General features: G+C 42.2%; 1 protein-coding gene across 1 annotated transcript in view; it reads right to left on the bottom strand.

Annotated features, from left to right (window-relative positions):
* LOC112239557 (membrane-associated guanylate kinase, WW and PDZ domain-containing protein 3) overlaps positions 1–20,494 on the bottom strand; it is an 80,792-nt gene that overhangs the window by 21,420 nt on the left and 38,878 nt on the right. The window contains exons 9-12 of the mRNA XM_042303594.1: positions 16,267–16,816; positions 15,216–15,717; positions 12,406–12,469; positions 9,443–9,928 (exon numbers count right to left, since the gene is read on the bottom strand). Of these exons, the coding sequence (XP_042159528.1) occupies positions 9,443–9,928; positions 12,406–12,469; positions 15,216–15,717; positions 16,267–16,816 (1,602 nt within the window). The remainder of the gene's footprint in view (positions 1–9,442; positions 9,929–12,405; positions 12,470–15,215; positions 15,718–16,266; positions 16,817–20,494) is intronic.

Raw genomic sequence — 20,494 nt, 5'->3', positions numbered from 1 at the left:
GATGGGGGGTGTTCCCTCTGCTGTTTCCTGAAGTCCACAATCATCTCCTTAGTTTTGTTGACGTTGAGTGTGAGGTTATTTTCCTGACACCACACTCCGAGGGCCCTCACCTCCTCCCTGTAGGCCGTCTCGTCGTTGTTGGTAATCAAGCCTACCACTGTTGTGTCGTCCGCAAACTTGATGATTGAGTTGGAGGCGTGCATGGCCACGCAGTCGTGGGTGAACAGGGAGTACAGGAGAGGGCTCAGAACGCACCCTTGTGGGGCCCCAGTGTTGAGGATCAGCGGGGAGGAGATGTTGTTGCCTACCCTCACCACCTGGGGGCGGCCCGTCAGGAAGTCCAGTACCCAGTTGCACAGGGCGGGGTCGAGACCCAGGGTCTCGAGCTTGATGACGAGCTTGGAGGGTACTATGGTGTTGAATGCCGAGCTGTAGTCGATGAACAGCATTCTCACATAGGTATTCCTCTTGTCCAGATGGGTTAGGGCAGTGTGCAGTGTGGTTGAGATTGAGCACACACACACACACACATGAGTTGTCATGGTGACACACCATTGAGCACACACACACACATGAGTTGGCATGGTGACACACCATTGAGCACACACACAAACACACACATGAGTTGGCATGGTGACACACCATTGAGCACACACACAAACACACACATGAGTTGGCATGGTGACACACCATTGAGCACACACACAAACGCACACATGAGTTGGCATGGTGACACACCATTGAGCACACACACACACATGAGTTGGCATGGTGACACACCATTGAGCACACACACAAACACACACATGAGTTGGCATGGTGACACACCATTGAGCACACACACAAACGCACACATGAGATGGCATGGTGACACACCATTGAGCACACACACAAACACACACATGAGTTGGCATGGTGACACACCATTGAGCACACACACAAACACACACATGAGTTGGCATGGTGACACACCATTGAGCACACACACAAACACACACATGAGTTGGCATGGTGACACACCATTGAGCACACACACAAACACACACATGAGTTGGCATGGTGACACACCATTGAGCACACACACACACACACACACACACACACACACACACACACATGAGTTGGCATGGTGACACACCATTGAGCACACACACACACACACACATGAGTTGGCATGGTGACACACCATTGAGCACACACACAAACACACACATGAGTTGGCATGGTGACACACCATTGAGCACACACACAAACACACACATGAGTTGGCATGGTGACACACCATTGAGCACACACACAAACACACACATGAGTTGGCATGGTGACACACCATTGAGCACACACACAAACACACACATGAGTTGGCATGGTGACACACCATTGAGCACACACACAAACACACACATGAGTTGGCATGGTGACACACCATTGAGCACACACACAAACACACACGTTTGTTTTACTATCCGTGTGGGGACCAAACAATTGATTCCCGATTCAAAATACTATTTTTCAGAACCACTAACCATGATCCTAACTCCTAACCCTAACCCCAAACCCTAATCATAACTCCCTAACCCCAAACCCTAACCCTAACCCCAAACCCTAACCATAACCCCAAACCCTAACCATAACCCCAAACCCTAATCCTAACTCCCTAACCCCAAACCTAACTCCTAACCCCAACCCCTAATCCTAACTCCTAACCCTTAACCCTAATCCTACCTCCTAACCCTAACCCCAAACCCTAATCATAACCCCAACCCCTAATCCTGACTCCCTAACCCCAAACCTAACTCCTAACTCCTAACCCTAACCCCAAACCCTAATCATAACTCCCTAACCCCAAACCCTAATCAAAACCCCAAACCCTAAATCCTAACCCTAACCCCAAACCCTAATCATAACTCCTAACCCTAACTCCTAACCCCAAACCTAACTCCTAACCCCAACCCCTAATCCTAACTCCTAACCCTTAACCCTAATCCTACCTCCTAACCCTAACCCCAACCCCTAATCCTAACTCCTAACCCTAAACCTAACTCCTAACCCCAAACCCTAATCCTAACTCCTAACCCTTAACCCTAACTCCTAACCCTAACCCTAACTCCTAACCCTTAACCCCTAATCCTAACTCCTAAACCTTAACCCCTAATCCTAACCCTTAACCCTAACTCCTAACCCTTAACCCTAAACCTAACTCCTAACCCCAAACTCTAATCCTAACTCCTAACCCTTAACCCCAAACCCTAACTCCTAACCCTGACTCCTAACCCTTCCCATATGCTTCAAGAAGGCCACCATTGTTCCTGTTCCCAAGAAAGCTAAGGTAACTGAGCTAAACAACTACCACTAACTACCACTACCACCAACTACCACTACCACCAACTACCACTATCAACAACTACCACTACCACCAACTACCACTACCACCAACTACCACTATCAACAACTACCACTACCACCAACTACCACTATCAACAACTACCACTACCACCAACTACCACTACCACCAACTACCACTATCAACAACTACCACTACCACCAACTACCACTACCACCAACTACCACTATCAACAACGATGAGACGACCTACAGGGAGGAGGTGAGGGCCCTCGGAGTGTGATGTCAGGAAAATAACCTCACACTCAACGTCAACAAAACAAAGGAGATTGTGGACTTCAGGAAACAGCAGAGGGAGCACCCCCATCCACATCGATGGAACAGTAGAGGGAGCACCCCCATCCACATCGATGGGACAGCAGAGGGAGCACCATCCACATCGATGGAACAGTAGAGGGAGCACCCCCATCCACATCGATGGGACAGCAGAGGAGCAGCATCCCCCATCCACATCGATGGAACAGTAGAGGGAGCACCCCCTATCCACATTGATGGAACAGTAGAGGGAGCACCCCCTATCCACATTGATGGAACAGTAGAGGGAGCACCCCTATCCACATTGATGGAACAGTAGAGGGAGCACCCCTATCCACATCGACGGGACAGCAGAGGGAGAACCCCCTATCCACATCGACGGGACAGCAGAGGGAGCACCCCCTATCCAAGTCGACGGGACAGCAGAGGGAGCACCCCTATCCACATTGATGGAACAGTAGAGGGAGCACCCCCTATCCACATCGACGGGACAGCAGAGGGAGCACCCCCTATCCACATTGATGGAACAGTAGAGGGAGCACCCCCTATCCACATCGACGGGACAGCAGAGGGAGCACCCCCTATCCACATTGATGGAACAGTAGAGGGAGCACCCCCTATCCACATTGATGGAACAGTAGAGGAGCACCCCCTATCCACATTGATGGAACAGTAGAGGAGCACCCCCTATCCACATCGATGGAACAGTAGAGGAGCACCCCATATCCACTTCGATGGAACAGTAGTGGGAGCACCCCCTATCCACATCGATGGAACAGTAGTGGGAGCACCCCCCTATCCACTTCGATGGAACAGTAGTGGGAGCACCCCCCTATCCACATCGATGGAACAGTAGTGGAGAGGGGAGTAAGTTTTAAGTTCCTCGGTGAACACATTAACGGACAAACTGAATTGGTCCACCCACACAGACAGCGTCGTGAAGAAGGCGCAGCAGCACCTCTTCAACCACAGGAGGTTGAATCAATTCGGCTTGTCACCAAAAACACTCACAAACTTTTGCAGATCCACAATCGAGAGCATCCTGACGGGCTGTATCACCGCCTGGTATGGCAACTGCACCGCCCTCAACCGTAAGGCTCTCCAGAGGGTAGTGAGGTCTGCACAACGCATCACCGGGGGAAATTTACCTGCCCTCCAGGACACCTACACCACCCGATGTCACAGGAAGGCCATAAAGGTCATCAAGGACAACAACCACCCGAGCCACTGCCTGTTCACCCCGCTATCATCCAGAAGGCGAGGTCAGTACAGGTGCATCAAAGCAGGGACCGTTAAGATTAGGGTTAGGTTTAGGGGTTAAGGTTAGGGTTAGGGGTTAAGGTTAGGTTTAGGGGTTAAGGTTAGGGTTCCGGTTAGGGTTAGGTTTAGGGGTTAAGGTTAGGGTTAGGTTTAGGGGTTAAGGTTAGGGTTAGGTTTAGGGGTTAAGGTTAGGGTTAGGTTTAGGGGTTAGGTTTAGGGGATAAGGTTAGGGTTAGGTTTAGGGGTTAGGGTTAGGTTTAGGGGTTAAGGTTAGGGTTAGGTTTAGGGGTTAAGGTTAGGGTTAGGTTTAGGGGTTAGGGTTAGGGTTAGGGGTTAAGGTTAGGGTTAAGTTTAGGGGTTAAGGTTAGGGTTAGGTTTGGGTTAGGTTTAGAAAAGAAAGAGAGAGAGGGAAGGAGAGAGGGAAAGAGAGAGGGAAGTAGAGAGAGAGAAGGTCAGAGAGAGAAGGTTTCTACAACCTAGCCTATGAACAAGTGTTTACAACGTCAGTGCACGGGTGGAGAGAAATGTATATAATCAGGGTGAAAGACAGTGACACATTCAATACCGACTTGCACACTCTTACCTGCATCTAGCTGATCTAGGGTGTAGTCATTAGTCTAACAGTATCACCTCTTACCTGCATCTAGCTGATCTAGGGTGTAGTCATTAGTCCAACAGTATCATCTCTTATCTGCATCTAGCTGATCTAGGGTGTAGTCATTAGTCCAACAGTATCACCTCTTACCTGCATCTAGCTGATCTAGGGTGTAGTCATTAGTCCAACAGTATCACCTCTTACCTGCATCTAGCTGATCTAGGGTGTAGTCATTAGTCCAACAGTTGCAAACAACAGTTTCTATTGGACAGTTTCTATGTTTTATCCCTGTTTTCTTCCTCTTAAGGATCGTAGACTATTTTTCAATTTCCACCTAAAATTACATACCCAAATCTAACTGCCTGTAGCTCAGGCCCTGAAGCAAGGATATGCATATTCTTGGTACCATTTGAAAGGAAACACTTTGAAGTTTGTGGAAATGTGAAATTACTGTAGGAGAATATAACACATTAGATCTGGTAGAAGATAATACAAAAAAATAAACATTCTGTTTGTTCTGACAGCTGGTGCTTAAGCTAGTGAGGGAGGTAAGAGTCTCCAGCTTTAGTGATTTTTGTATGTATGTATGTATGTATGTATGAGAGGCCGAGAGAGAGAGGCCGAGAGAGAGAGAGAGAGAGAGAGGCCGAGAGAGAGAGAGGCCGAGAGAGAGAGAGAGAGAGAGAGGCCGAGAGAGAGAGAGAGAGGCCGAGAGAGAGAGGCCGAGAGAGAGAGGCCGAGAGAGAGAGAGGCCGAGAGAGAGAGAGAGAGAGGCCGAGAGAGAGAGGCCGAGAGAGAGAGGCCGAGAGAGAGAGAGGCAGAGAGAGAGAGAGAGAGAGGCCGAGAGAGAGAGAGAGATCATCACTAAGGGATCATAGCTTTCACCTGGATTCACCTGGTCAGTCTATGTCATGGAAAAGAGCAGGTGTCCTTAATGTTTTGTACACTCTGTGTATATATCATTAGGTTGTATGTACTTTTTAATTTTTTAGATATAGACTTATTGTAAATGTGTTTTATTGTGGCGCCATCATCTTTATTGCAGAAAAGAAATACAAATACACACATACCTTTAAGCTCCATAGTCATCAGACAGGAAATGAACTGTCCTTTGAAAAAGCAACTGAAAAAACAGGACCATGTTTGAAAAAACACGTGTTTCTGTTGTTTGTGTCAATATGACACAAGTAAGGTTAACATAGTCAGAAATCAGGAAGGCAGACAGGCTCTATAGACCTCTATAGATGAGTGACTGTGTCCAACACACAACACACCTGTTGACTCACAACACACCTGTTGACACACAACACACCTGTTGACACACAACACACCTGTTGACACACAACACACCTGTTGACACACAACACACCTGTTGACACACAACACACCTGTTGACACACAACACACCTGTTGACACACAACACACCTGTTGACACACAACGCACCTGTTGACACACAACGCACCTGTTGACACACAACGCACCTGTTGACACACAACGCACCTCACCTGTTGTCACACAACACACCTGTTGTCACACAACACACCTGTTGACACACAACACACCTGTTGTCACACAACACACCTGTTGACACACAACACACCTGTTGACACACAACACACCTGTTGTCACACAACACACCTGTTGTCACACAACACACCTGTTGTCACACAACACACTTGTTGACACACAACACACCTGTTGACACACAACACACCTGTTGTCACACAACACACCTGTTGACACACAACACACCTGTTGTCACACAACACACCTGTTGACACACAACACACCTGTTGTCACACAACACACCTGTTGACACACAACACACCTGTTGTCACACAACACACCTGTTGTCACACAACACACTTGTTGACACATAACACACCTGTTGACACACAACACACCTGTTGACACACAACACACCTGTTGACACACAACACACCTGTTGTCACACAACACACCTGTTGTCACACAACACACTTGTTGACACACAACACACTTGTTGACACACAACACACCTGTTGACACACAACACACCTGTTGACACACAACACACCTGTTGACACACAACACACCTGTTGTCACACAACACACCTGTTGTCACACAACACACCTGTTGACACACAACACACCTGTTGACACACAACACACCTGTTGACACACAACACACCTGTTGACACACAACACACCTGTTGACACACAACACACCTGTTGACACACAACACACCTGTTGACTCACAACACACCTGTTGACACACAACACACCTGTTGACACACAACACACCTGTTGACACACAACACACCTGTTGTCACACAACACACCTGTTGTCACACAACACACCTGTTGACACACAACACACCTGTTGACACACAACACACCTGTTGTCACACAACACACCTGTTGACACACAACACACCTGTTGACACACAACGCACCTGTTGACACACAACGCACCTGTTGACACACAACACACCTGTTGACACACAACACACCTGTTGACACACAACACACCTGTTGACACACAACACACCTGTTGACACACAACACACCTGTTGACACACAACACACCTGTTGACACACAACACACCTGTTGACACACAACACACCTGTTGACACACAACACACCTGTTGTCACACAACACACCTGTTGTCACACAACACACCTGTTGACACACAACACACCTGTTGTTACGTTGGACACCTACTGACCTTAAAAAAAAAATGAAATATATATTTTATGTATTGCTAAAATAAAGATTTCAGGAAATTCCAGCACCAACATTACTACAAGATAAAACATCTCAATCAAGCCTGGTGGTCTTCATATGTTTTCATGTGAAATATGAAATTGATGAAACTGATGAATCTATCAATACCTAGAATCTAAATACTGTTGAAGAGAATATAGATCAATACCTAGAATCTAAATACTGTTGAACAGAATATAGATCAATACCTAGAATCTAAATACTGTTGAACAGAATATAGATCAATACCTAGAATCTAAATACTGTTGAACAGAATATAGATCAATACCTAGAATCTAAATACTGTTGAACAGAATATAGATCAATACCTAGAATCTAAATACTGTTGAACAGAATATCGATCAATACCTAGAATCTAAATACTGTTGAACAGAATATAGATCAATACCTAGAATCTAAATACTGTTGAAGAGAATATAGATCAATACCTAGAATCTAAATACTGTTGAAGAGAATATCGATCAATACCTAGAATCTAAATACTGTTGAACAGAATATAGATCAATACCTAGAATCTAAATACTGTTGAAGAGAATATCGATCAATACCTAGAATCTAAATACTGTTGAACAGAATATAGATCAATACCTAGAATCTAAATACTGTTGAACAGAATATAGATCAATACCTAGAATCTAAATACTGTTGAAGAGAATATAGATCAATACCTAGAATCTAAATACTGTTGAACAGAATATAGATCAATACCTAGAATCTAAATACTGTTGAACAGAATATAGATCAATACCTAGAATCTAAATACTGTTGAACAGAATATAGATCAATACCTAGAATCTAAATACTGTTGAACAGAATATAGATCAATACCTAGAATCTAAATACTGTTGAACAGAATATAGATCAATACCTAGAATCTAAATACTGTTGAAGAGAATATCGATCAATACCTAGAATCTAAATACTGTTGAAGAGAATATAGATCAATACCTAGAATCTAAATACTGTTGAAGAGAATATCGATCAATACCTAGAATCTAAATACTGTTGAACAGAATATAGATCAATACCTAGAATCTAAATACTGTTGAACAGAATATAGATCAATACCTAGAATCTAAATACTGTTGAACAGAATATAGATCAATACCTAGAATCTAAATACTGTTGAACAGAATATAGATCAATACCTAGAATCTAAATACTGTTGAAGAGAATATCGATCAATACCTAGAATCTAAATACTGTTGAACAGAATATAGATCAATACCTAGAATCTAAATACTGTTGAAGAGAATATCGATCAATACCTAGAATCTAAATACTGTTGAACAGAATATAGATCAATACCTAGAATCTAAATACTGTTGAACAGAATATAGATCAATACCTAGAATCTAAATACTGTTGAAGAGAATATCGATCAATACCTAGAATCTAAATACTGTTGAACAGAATATCGATCAATACCTAGAATCAAGATACTGTTGAAGAGAATATAGATCAATACCTAGAATCTAAATACTGTTGAAGAGAATATAGATCAATACCTAGAATCAAGATACTGTTGAAGAGAATATCGATCAATACCATTTTCATATGATTCTGTATTTCTGTGCAGTATCTACTGTAAATCGATCATATATATCACTCTGTGTTCCTGTACAGAACTGACTGTTAATTGATCATATATCATTCTGTTCCTGGTCAGAATTGACCAAAAAAATTGATAATATAGTGTGTTCCTGTACAGAACTGACCGTTAATTGATCATATATCATTCTGTTCCTGGTCAGAATTGACCAAAAAAATTGATAATATAGTGTGTTCCTGTACAGCATTTACTGTAAGTGGATCATTCATCAAAAGATACATAAAAATATGTTGAGGTCAATTTCACAGTTACATTACACAGATGGGGGGAAAAGAGTTACCAGATCACTTCAGTACAAGCTAACACGCTTACACTGAAGGGAAATGAGTACTTTCTATATTAATAAAACCACAGAGGAAGAAGAAGGGAAAGAGCTTCAGAGGGACCACATCTGATGGGGGGGAACTATCTAGACCAAAACGCCACAGAGAAGGAGTTCTGATCTGGGATCAGTTTAGCCTTTTAGATCATAATCAATAATATTATATGGACAGAGGGGGATCTGATCCTAGATCAGCAATAGGTTATAGACAATAAACGACTCACCCCCATTGGCGAGGTCCTGTGAGGCGATGACAAAGCCAAACCCCTCCCCTGGCCGTCTCCGTAGCTCCACCTCCTGACCCATGACTGACACCCGGGCCCTTCCCCCTCTACCGTCCACCGGGCCCTTGGCCATGGCCCCCAGCCCCAACCTCCCTCTTCCCCCACCTCCAGGGGGCATGGCTGGAGGCCCAGGGTCACCACCCTCCTCCATCCCTAGCCAGTCCCTGGGCTCCAGGGTGATGGTTACCGGGACTGAGTCCAGAAAGGAGGTACTCTGGACCAAGGATGGGAGTTCAGTAGAGGGTGAGGCTGGGGCGAGGCCACTGTGGCTGGGGGGGAGGTGCAGGGGCACCAAGGCATCTGAGGTGGAGGTGGAGGTGGAAGGCAAGTCGGATGGGGATGGGAGGCCGTGAGAGAGGGAAGAGGGGCCAAGCGGAGAGGGGAAGGGTTTGTAGAGGTTAGGGGAGACAGGAGAGAGGAAGGACCCTGGAGAGAGAGAGAGACAAAGAGAGAGACAAAGAGAAAGAGAGAAGAGAAAATACCTTAGCCATATCAATAATGATTTACCATTTCCAACAGCAACATTATAGATTCAAAAAGCTTTATTGTCCCAACATTAGGCAATAGGCATTATGCCTAGTGTTGTTTTCATTAGTGTGTTACGTACAAACATTCCACTGTTTTGAATAATAAGACAGCAGTTCAGTTCATCTACTCACCACATTAAAAAGTCATTAATGAACCCAACACAGAGAGAACTAAATCTCTGAGGTGAATCCATCCTGTACTTTGTACACAGTAACCTGGCCTGGAAGCTAAAGTGGTTCCTGCTTCGATGGGAGGATCCTAAACACTACTCCTCGTATTGTTCCCCAAGTACTGAAGTTACGTTAAGACTATTTAAACCTAAAGTACTGAAGTTACTTTAAAAACTTCTTAGGGCTGAAATCCCATTAACGGGATGATATGACAACAGCCAGTGAAAGTGCAGGGCGACAAATTCAAAACAACAGAAATCTCTTAATTACAATTCCTCAAACATAGAAGTATCTTATACTGTTTTAAAGGTAAACTTGTTGTTAATCCCACCACAGTGTCCGATTTCAAATAGGCTTTACAGCGAAAGCACCACAAACAATTATGTTAGGTCACTGCCAACTCACAGAAAAATTCAGCCATTTTTCCAGCCAAAGAGAGGAGACACAAAAAGCACAAATAGAGATAAAATGAATCACTAACCTTTGATGATCTTCATCAGATGACACTCATAGGACTTTATGTTACACAATACATGTATGATTTGTTCGATAAAGTGCATATTTATATCCAAACATCTCAGGTTACATTGGCGCGTTATGTTCAGTAGTTCCAAAAACATCTGGTGATATTGCAGAGAGCCACAGCATTTTACAGAAATACTCATTATAAATGTTGATGAAAATACAAGTGTTAGACATGGAATTATAGATACACTTCTCCTTAATGCAACCGCTGTGTCAGATTTCAAAAAAGCTTTACGGAAAAAGCAAACCATGCAATAATCTGAGAACAGCGTTCAGAAAACAAATAGAGATATCCGCCATGTTGGAGTCAACAGAAATCAGAAATAACATTATAAAAATTCCCTTACCTTTGATGATCTTCATCATAATGCACTCCCGGGAATCCCAGTTCCACACTAAATGTTTGATTTGTTCGATAATGTCCATCATTTATGTCCAAAGAGCTACTTTTGTTAGCACGTTTGGTAATTAAATCCAAAGTCATGAAGCGCGTTCCCTAGTTGCAGACGAAATGTCAAAAAGTTCCGTTCCTGTCCGTAGAAACATGTCAAACGATGTATGGATGTCACTCCCTGACCATAGAGAGCCTTTGTATGTCTCTATTTGGTTTGGTCAGGGTGTGATTTGGGGTGGGCATTCTATGTGTTGTTTTCTATGATTTTGTGTTTGGCCGGGTATGGTTCTCAATCAGGGACAGCTGTCTATCGTTGTCTCTGATTGGGAACCATACTTAGGCAGCCCTTTTCCCTCCTTTCTGTGTGGGAGGTTGACTTTGTTTGTAAGCTTCACGGTTGTGTCTTTCGTTTGTTGTTTTGTTTGGCGACATTTTGAATAAAAAGGAAAATGTACGCTCACCACGCTGCACTTTGGTCTACTTCCAACGACGCCCGTGACAATGGAATCAATCTTTAGGATGTTTTTAACATAAAACTTCAATAATATTTCAACAGGAGAATTACTATGTCTGTAGAAAAGCAATGGAATGAGAGCTAACTCTCTCGTGACTGCGCCTCAGAGCCTGTAGCAATCTGCCAGACCTCTGACTCATTCCTCTCTCATTCGGTCCCACTTCACAGTAGAATCCTCAAACAAGTTTCTAAAGACGGAAGTGCCTTAGGAAGTCTAACATAACCAATATCCCACTGTGTATTCAATAGGGTCTGTGTTGAAAATCGACCAACCTCAGATTTCCCACTTCCTGTTTGGATTTCTTCTCAGGTTTTTGCCTGCCATATGAGTTCTGTTATACTCACAGACATCATTCAAACAGTTTTAGAAACTTCAGGGTGCTTTCTATCCAATACTAATAATAATATGTATATATTAGCAACTGGGACTGAGGAGCAGACCGTTTGACATGGGCACCTCTGGGCACCTTTTCATCCAAGCTACTCAATACTGCCCCTGCAGCCATAAGAAGTTAAGAGTATGTAAACCTAAAGTACTGAAGCTAGATGTTCATTAAGAGTATTTAAAAAGGAAGAAAATCTGGATGAGGGTACTGCACCAAGGCTATCAACAGCAGTAGTATTACCAGTATTTATATACAGTAGGTAAATATAGTGTACTTGTGGTAGTAGTAGTAGTAATATTAGTATTACTACTAGTATTTATATTGGTAAATACAGGTGTATTTGTGGTCGTAATAGTAATATTATTTATACAGGCTAATGTGCTCACCTCCTCTGTAAACCAACAGCATTACTTCTCCCTGCTTGATGTGCTCCTGAAGGACCCTCTGCATCTTCAATGTTAAAACAGGTCAACATTATTATACAGGTCAACATTATTATACAGGTCAACATTATTATACAGGTCAACATTATTAAACAGGTCAACATTATTAAACAGGTCAACATTATTAAACAGGTCAACATTATTAAACAGGTCAACATTATTAAACAGGTCAACATTATTAAACAGGTCAACATTATTAAACAGGTCAACATTAACATACAGGTCAACATTATTAAACAGGTCAACATTATTATACAGGTCAACATTATTAAACAGGTCAACATTAACATACAGGTCAACATTATTAAACAGGTCAACATTATTATACAGGTCAACATTATTAAACAGGTCAACATTATTAAACAGGTCAACATTAACATACAGGTCAACATTATTATACAGGTCAATATTAACATAGGTCAACATTATTATACAGGTCAACATTATTAAACAGGTCAACATTATTAAACAGGTCAACATTAACATACAGGTCAACATTATTATACAGGTCAATATTAACATAGGTCAACATTATTATACAGGTCAACATTATTAAACAGGTCAACATTAACATACAGGTCAACATTATTAAACAGGTCAACATTATTAAACAGGTCAACATTAACATACAGGTCAACATTATTATACAGGTCAATATTAACATACAGGTCAACATTATTAAACAGGTCAACATTATTAAACAGGTCAACATTAACATACAGGTCAACATTAACATACAGGTCAACATTATTATACAGGTCAACATTATTAAACAGGTCAACATTATTATACAGGTCAACATTATTATACAGGTCAACATTATTATACAGGTCAATATTAACATAGGTCAACATTATTAAACAGGTAAACATTAACATACAGGTCAACATTATTATACAGGTCAACATTCAAATATTGGTTAATTTACATCTCACACTAAAGGGACAACTTCTTCACATGAAGCTCTTCTGTCATCTAGTAAACCTTACAACTTCCTGTCATCTAGTAAACCTTACCACTTCCTGTCATCTAGTAAACCTTACAACTTCCTGTCATCTAGTAAACCTTACAACTTCCTGTCATCTAGTAAACCTTACAACTTCCTGTCATCTAGTAAACCTTACAACTTCCTGTCATCTAGTAAACCTTACAACTTCCTGTCATCTAGTAAACCTTACAACTTCCTGTCATCTAGTAAACCTTGAAGCTCTTCTGTCATCTAGTAAACCTTACAACTTCCTGTCATCTAGTAAACCTTACAGCTCTCCTGTCATCTAGTAAACCTTGAAGCTCTCCTGTCATCTAGTAAACCTTGAAGCTCTCCTGTCATCTAGTAAACCTTGAAGCTCTCCTGTCATCTAGTAAACCTTACAGCTCTCCTGTCATCTAGTAAACCTTACAACTTCCTGTCATCTAGTAAACCTTACAACTTCCTGTCATCTAGTAAACCTTACAACTTCCTGTCATCTAGTAAACCTTGAAGCTCTCCTGTCATCTAGTAAACCTTACAACTTCCTGTCATCTAGTAAACCTTACAACTTCCTGTCATCTAGTAAACCTTACAACTTCCTGTCATCTAGTAAACCTTGAAGCTCTCCTGTCATCTAGTAAACCTTGAAGCTCTTCTGTCATCTAGTAAACCTTACAGCTCTTCTGTCATCTAGTAAACCTTACAGCTCTCCTGTCATCTAGTAAACCTTGAAGCTCTCCTGTCATCTAGTAAACCTTACAACTTCCTGTCATCTAGTAAACCTTACAGCTCTTCTGTCATCTAGTAAACCTTACAGCTCTCCTGTCATCTAGTAAACCTTGAAGCTCTCCTGTCATCTAGTAAACCTTGAAGCTCTCCTGTCATCTAGTAAACCTTGAAGCTCTTCTGTCATCTAGTAAACCTTGAAGCTCTTCTGTCATCTAGTAAACCTTACAGCTCTCCTGTCATCTAGTAAACCTTGAAGCTCTCCTGTCATCTAGTAAACCTTGAAGCTCTTCTGTCATCTAGTAAACCTTGAAGCTCTTCTGTCATCTAGTAAACCTTGAAGCTCTTCTGTCATCTAGTAAACCTTACAGCTCTCCTGTCATCTAGTAAACCTTGAAGCTCTCCTGTCATCTAGTAAACCTTACAGCTCTCCTGTCATCTAGTAAACCTTACAGCTCTCCTGTCATCTAGTAAACCTTACAGCTCTCCTGTCATCTAGTAAACCTTACAGCTCTCCTGTCATCTAGTAAACCTTGAAGCTCTCCTGTCATCTAGTAAACCTTGAAGCTCTCCTGTCATCTAGTAAACCTTACAGCTCTCCTGTCATCTAGTAAACCTTGAAGCTCTCCTGTCATCTAGTAAACCTTACAGCTCTCCTGTCATCTAGTAAACCTTAAAGCTCTCCTGTCATCTAGTAAACCTTACAACTTCCTGTGATCTAGTAAACCTTACAACTTCCTGTCATCTAGTAAACCTTGAAGCTCTCCTGTCATCTAGTAAACCTTGAAGCTCTCCTGTCATCTAGTAAACCTTGAAGCTCTTCTGTCATCTAGTAAACCTTGAAGCTCTTCTGTCATCTAGTAAACCTTACAGCTCTTCTGTCTTTCTGTGTCATTCCAAATGCCAATAAGATTACTCAATGTTGTCAGAATAAACTTACTCAAGAGATTGATGATTACTATTGAGGGTTGCTGAAATAAATGACAATCAACCTCATAACCAAACCAAATGACGGTCTGTAACCGTAGAGCTGTCTCCGAAGCCAGTCCTACTGTACCTGAGCGAAGCTGAGACTCTGCACGTCAGCTCCATCGATCTTCACTATAGCATCCCCTGTCTGCAGGGAGGAGCACTGCCTTCTGTCCCAGACCCTCTTCACCAGGGCCAGCTGCCCCCCCTTCCCCCCCGCCGTCACACTGAACCCCATCCCGCCCCCCTCACTCCTCCCCAGGGGCACAGGGAGCAGCTCCCCTCCTCCAGACCCTACAGGTACACCCTCGCTGGTCGGGCTGTGGCTCACCCGGGGGTGGGCGCTTGCGGGGCAGCCGTTGAAGCCGCAAGGGGGGACCTCCGTAGGCGGGCCGGCCATGAGGGACGTCTGGGGCATGCGAGGCCGCTGGCAGGGGGCACCAGGAGTGGTGGCGGTGCCCACCTCCGGCTGGGACAGGGGCAGCTTGGACAGGGAGATGGGCAGGGTGGAGGTGGAGAGGTCACTCCGATGGTGGACCATGGAGGAGGAGGTGGGGAGGGAGTTACCATTGTAGCGCATCAGAGACCATCTGAGAGGGAAGAGGAGGAAGAGGAGGAAGAGAGGCCTTTATGATATTCTGTACCCGACTGATATACACACACACAGGAAACTAAGAACTGTGAACTGCACATCTGATCTGATTAGCTGTTGCACTTTGTGTTCGAACCATAGGCAGCACTTTTCTCTCATATCATCAAATCAATTTATATAGCCCTTCTAACATCAGCTAACATCAGCTGATATCTCAAAGTGCTGTGCAGAAACCCAGCCTAAAACCCCAAACAGCAAGCAATGCAGGAGTAGAAGCACGGTGGCTAGGAAAAACTCCCTAGAAAGGCCAAAACCTAGGAAGAAACCTAGAGAGGAACCAGACTCTGAGGGGTGGCCAGAACTCTTCTAGCTGTGCCGGGTGGAGAAGAACCAGGCTATGAGGGGTGGCCAGAACTCTTCTAGCTGTGCCGGGTGGAGATTAAACAAACATGGCCAGGATCATCAGCTGTGAACTCAGTCCATCTTGGCAATTGGTTAGTTAGGGTTAGTTAGTTAGTTGGTCACTTAGTTATTTAGGGTTAGTTACCTTTGTGTCCATCCACCCAAGGCCTCTGAGTCACTCTGGCTGGTGGACGCGGAGGTTGATTCAGGAGGGGGAGGAGGGGGGATGCCTCTACTGTGAGAGGAGGAGGGAGTACAGGCTGAGCTGGCAGAAGAGCCCGGGACACCGTTAGACAGCGGGTAGGAGGGGGGAGCCACGTTTCCGTTAGCGTCCAGCCCTGACCCCGAGTTTCCCGCCACTCTGAAATAGTTGCCGTTGTGATGAGACAGGGTCCGATTGAGGTTAGCCAGGCCGGGGGGGTGGGTGTGGGGGGGCTCAGCAGGGCTGGGACAGGAAAGGGACTGGGCTGTGGAGGGAGGAGTGGCTGCAGCGCTGAGGGGTTCCAGAGGAGAGGAGGAGGGGGAGGAGGTCAGGGGTTGTTTGGGACAGCCGTCTGGGTTGTAGAGCATGGGATAGCCTCTCCGTAACACAACGTCCACACTGTGACCCATGGGGACAGACTTCAACATCTCTACCACCTCTTTATGAGAGAGACCCAGGACACAGCTGTCATTGATGTAGACCAGGATATCAGCTGGAGAACAGAGAGAGAGAGAGAGAGAGAGAGAGAGACACAGAGAGACACAGAGAGACACAGAGAGAGAGAGAGAGAGAGAGGGAGACACAGAGAGAGAGATAATGGATCATGTGTTATATCAAACACTACAATAGATAATATGTTATATGTTATATCACACACTATAATAGATAATGTGTTATATGTTATATCATACACTATAATAGATAATGTGTTATATCATACACTATAATAGATAATATGTTATATCATACACTACAATAGATAATATGTTATATGTTATATCATACACTATAATAGATAATGTGTTATATGTTATATCATACACTATAATAGATAATGTGTTATATCATACACTACAATAGATAATGTGTTATATGTTATATCATACACTACAATAGATAATGTGTTATATCATCCACTACAATAGATAATAGATAATGTGTTATATCATCTACTACAATAGATCATGTGGTATATCATACACTACAATAGATAATGTGTATATCATACACTACAATAGATAATGTGGTATATCGTACACTACAATAGATAATGTGGTATATCATATACTACAATAGATAATGTGGTATATCATACACTACAATAGATAATGTGTATATCATACACTACAATAGATAATGTGTATATCATACACTACAATAGATAATGTGTATATCATACACTACAATAGATAATGTGTATATCATACACTACAATAGATAATGTGGTATATCATACACTACAATAGATAATGTGTATATCATACACTACAATAGATAATGTGGTATATCATACACTACAATAGATAATGTGTATATCATACACTACAATAGATAATGTGGTATATCGTACACTACAATAGATAATGTGGTATATCATATACTACAATAGATAATGTGGTATATCATACACTACAATAGATAATGTGTATATCATACACTACAATAGATAATGTGTATATCATACACTACAATAGATAATGTGTATATCATACACTACAATAGATAATAGATAATGTGGTATATCATACACTACAATAGATAATGTGGTATATCATACACTACAATAGATAATGTGTATATCATACACTACAATAGATAATGTGTATATCATACACTACAATAGATAATGTGTATATCATACACTACAATAGATAATGTGTATATCATACACTACAATAGATAATAGATCATGTGTTATAGCATCCACTACAATAGATAATGTGTTATATCATACACTACAATAGATAATAGATCATGTGTTATAGCATCCACTACAATAGATAATGTGTATATCATACACTACAATAGATAATAGATCATGTGTTATAGCATCCACTACAATAGATAATGTGTATATCATACACTACAATAGATAATAGATCATGTGTTATAGCATCCACTACAATAGATAATGTGTATATCATACACTACAATAGATAATAGATAATGTGTATATCATACACTACAATAGATAATGTGTATATCATACACTACAATAGATAATAGATCATGTGTTATAGCATCCACTACAATAGATAATGTGTTATATCATACACTACAATAGATAATAGATCATGTGTTATAGCATCCACTACAATAGATACTTTCAGTGTGTAGTGTGCCTTCAGTATCATTGAGTGAATATAGGATGACTGTAGCTGCCAGTAGGGGCTTATTGCACCACATTTGTATGAAAGGTGATAGCATGTGTGTGTGTGTGCGTGTGCGTGTGCGTGTGCGTGCGTGTGTGTGTGTGTGTGCGTGCGTGTGCGTGTGTGCGTGTGTGTCAGTGCGATTATATTCTAGGGCCCGCAGAGCAGGATTAGGATTAGGTGTAGATGGGAAGGGTATACCACTATAATGCAGGATTATGATTAGGTGTAGATTGGAAGGGTATACCACTACAGAGCAGGATTAGGATTAGGTGTAGATGGGAAGGGTATACCACTATAATGCAGGATTAGGATTAGGTGTAGATGGGAAGGGTATACCACTATAATGCAGGATTAGGATTAGGTGTAGATTGGAAGGGTATACCACTACAGAGCAGGATTAGGATTAGGTGTAGATTGGAAGGGTATACCACTACAGAGCAGGATTAGGATTAGGTGTAGATGGGAAGGGTATACCACTATAATGCAGGATTAGGATTAGGTGTAGATGGGAAGGGTATACCACTATAATGCAGGATTAGGATTAGGTGTAGATGGGAAGGGTATACCACTACAGAGCAGGATTAGGATTAGGTGTAGATGGGAAGGGTATACCACTATAATGCAGGATTAGGATTAGGTATAGATGGGAAGGGTATACCACTATAATGCAGGATTAGGATTAGGTGTAGATGGGAAGGGTATACCACTACAGAGCAGGATTAGGATTAGGTGTAGATGGGAAGGGTATACCACTACAGAGCAGGATTAGGATTAGGTGTAGATGGGAAGGGTATACCACTACAGAGCAGGATTAGGATTAGGTGTAGATGGGAAGGGTATACCACTATAATGCAGGATCAAGGAGTTAGCCAGCGAATTTACCTAAATATTCTGAAACAATGTTTTATTTTTTAAAGAAAAGCTTGAAATTGGCATGGTCTAATTGACTCAACAACCAAAAACACATACAGGTATCTAAATGCAGATTTCTTAATGAATCAGAAAAAATAATTGAATACCGAAAAACTATATGAACACATGTAAAGTGTTCGTCCCACGTTTCATGAGCTGAAATCCAAACACACAATCTACCCAGTCATGTGAAATTCCAGAGATTAATGAATTGATTTGAATTGACAGATTTCCTTAGACGAACTGTAACTCAGTGAAATTGTTGCGTTTCTATTTCTGCTCTGTGTATTTATACCCTTCTGGAGATTATGTTCAAGAGAGAACTTCACAATCACACATAATTTGGGCCGCAGAGAGAGAGGGAGGGAGAGAGTGGGTGAGAGAGGAGAAAGCAATGAAAGGAGAGAGATAGAGATCGAGAAAGAGAAAAGGGCAATGAAAGGACAGATAGAGGATATAACAGAGAGACTAGAAACAGGCTTGTTTTTATCTTTTATCCTCCCTTCCATGTTCAGGTCACTTCAAATCTTCAACCCCCTTCAAATTTTCAAACCCCTTCAAATCTTCAACCCCCTTCAAACCTTCAACCCCCTTCAAACCTTCAACCCCCTTCAAATCTTCAACTCCCTTCAAATCTTCCCTTCAAATCTTCAACTCCCTTCAAATCTTCTCTCAGTCTCAGAAGTACAGGCCTTCAGAAATAACAACAACTCAATAACCACTGTTATGTATGACTAGCTTGAGGTTATGCTACCTGTGGTGAGTGTACCTGTGTTAATAATACCTGTGTTAATACTACCTGTGTTTATCCTACCTGTGTTAATCCTACCTGTGTTAGTCCTACCTGTGTTAATCCTACCTGTGTTAATAATACCTGTGTTAATACTACCTGTGTTAAACCTACTTGTGTTAATCCTACCTGTGTTAATCCTACCTGTGTTAATCCTACATGTGTTAATGCTACCTGTGTTAATCCTACCTGTGTTAATAATACCTGTGTTAATACTACCTGTGTTAGTCCTACCTGTGTTAATCCTACCTGTGTTAATGCTACCTGTGTTAATGCTACCTGTGTTAATGCTACCTGTGTTAATTCTACCTGT

Source organism: Oncorhynchus tshawytscha, linkage group LG22 (assembly GCF_018296145.1).
Source record: "Oncorhynchus tshawytscha isolate Ot180627B linkage group LG22, Otsh_v2.0, whole genome shotgun sequence".
Taxonomy (NCBI): domain Eukaryota; kingdom Metazoa; phylum Chordata; class Actinopteri; order Salmoniformes; family Salmonidae; genus Oncorhynchus; species Oncorhynchus tshawytscha.
Note: the sequence above shows the minus strand (reverse complement) of the source record. Positions and strands in the feature narration are given on the sequence as shown.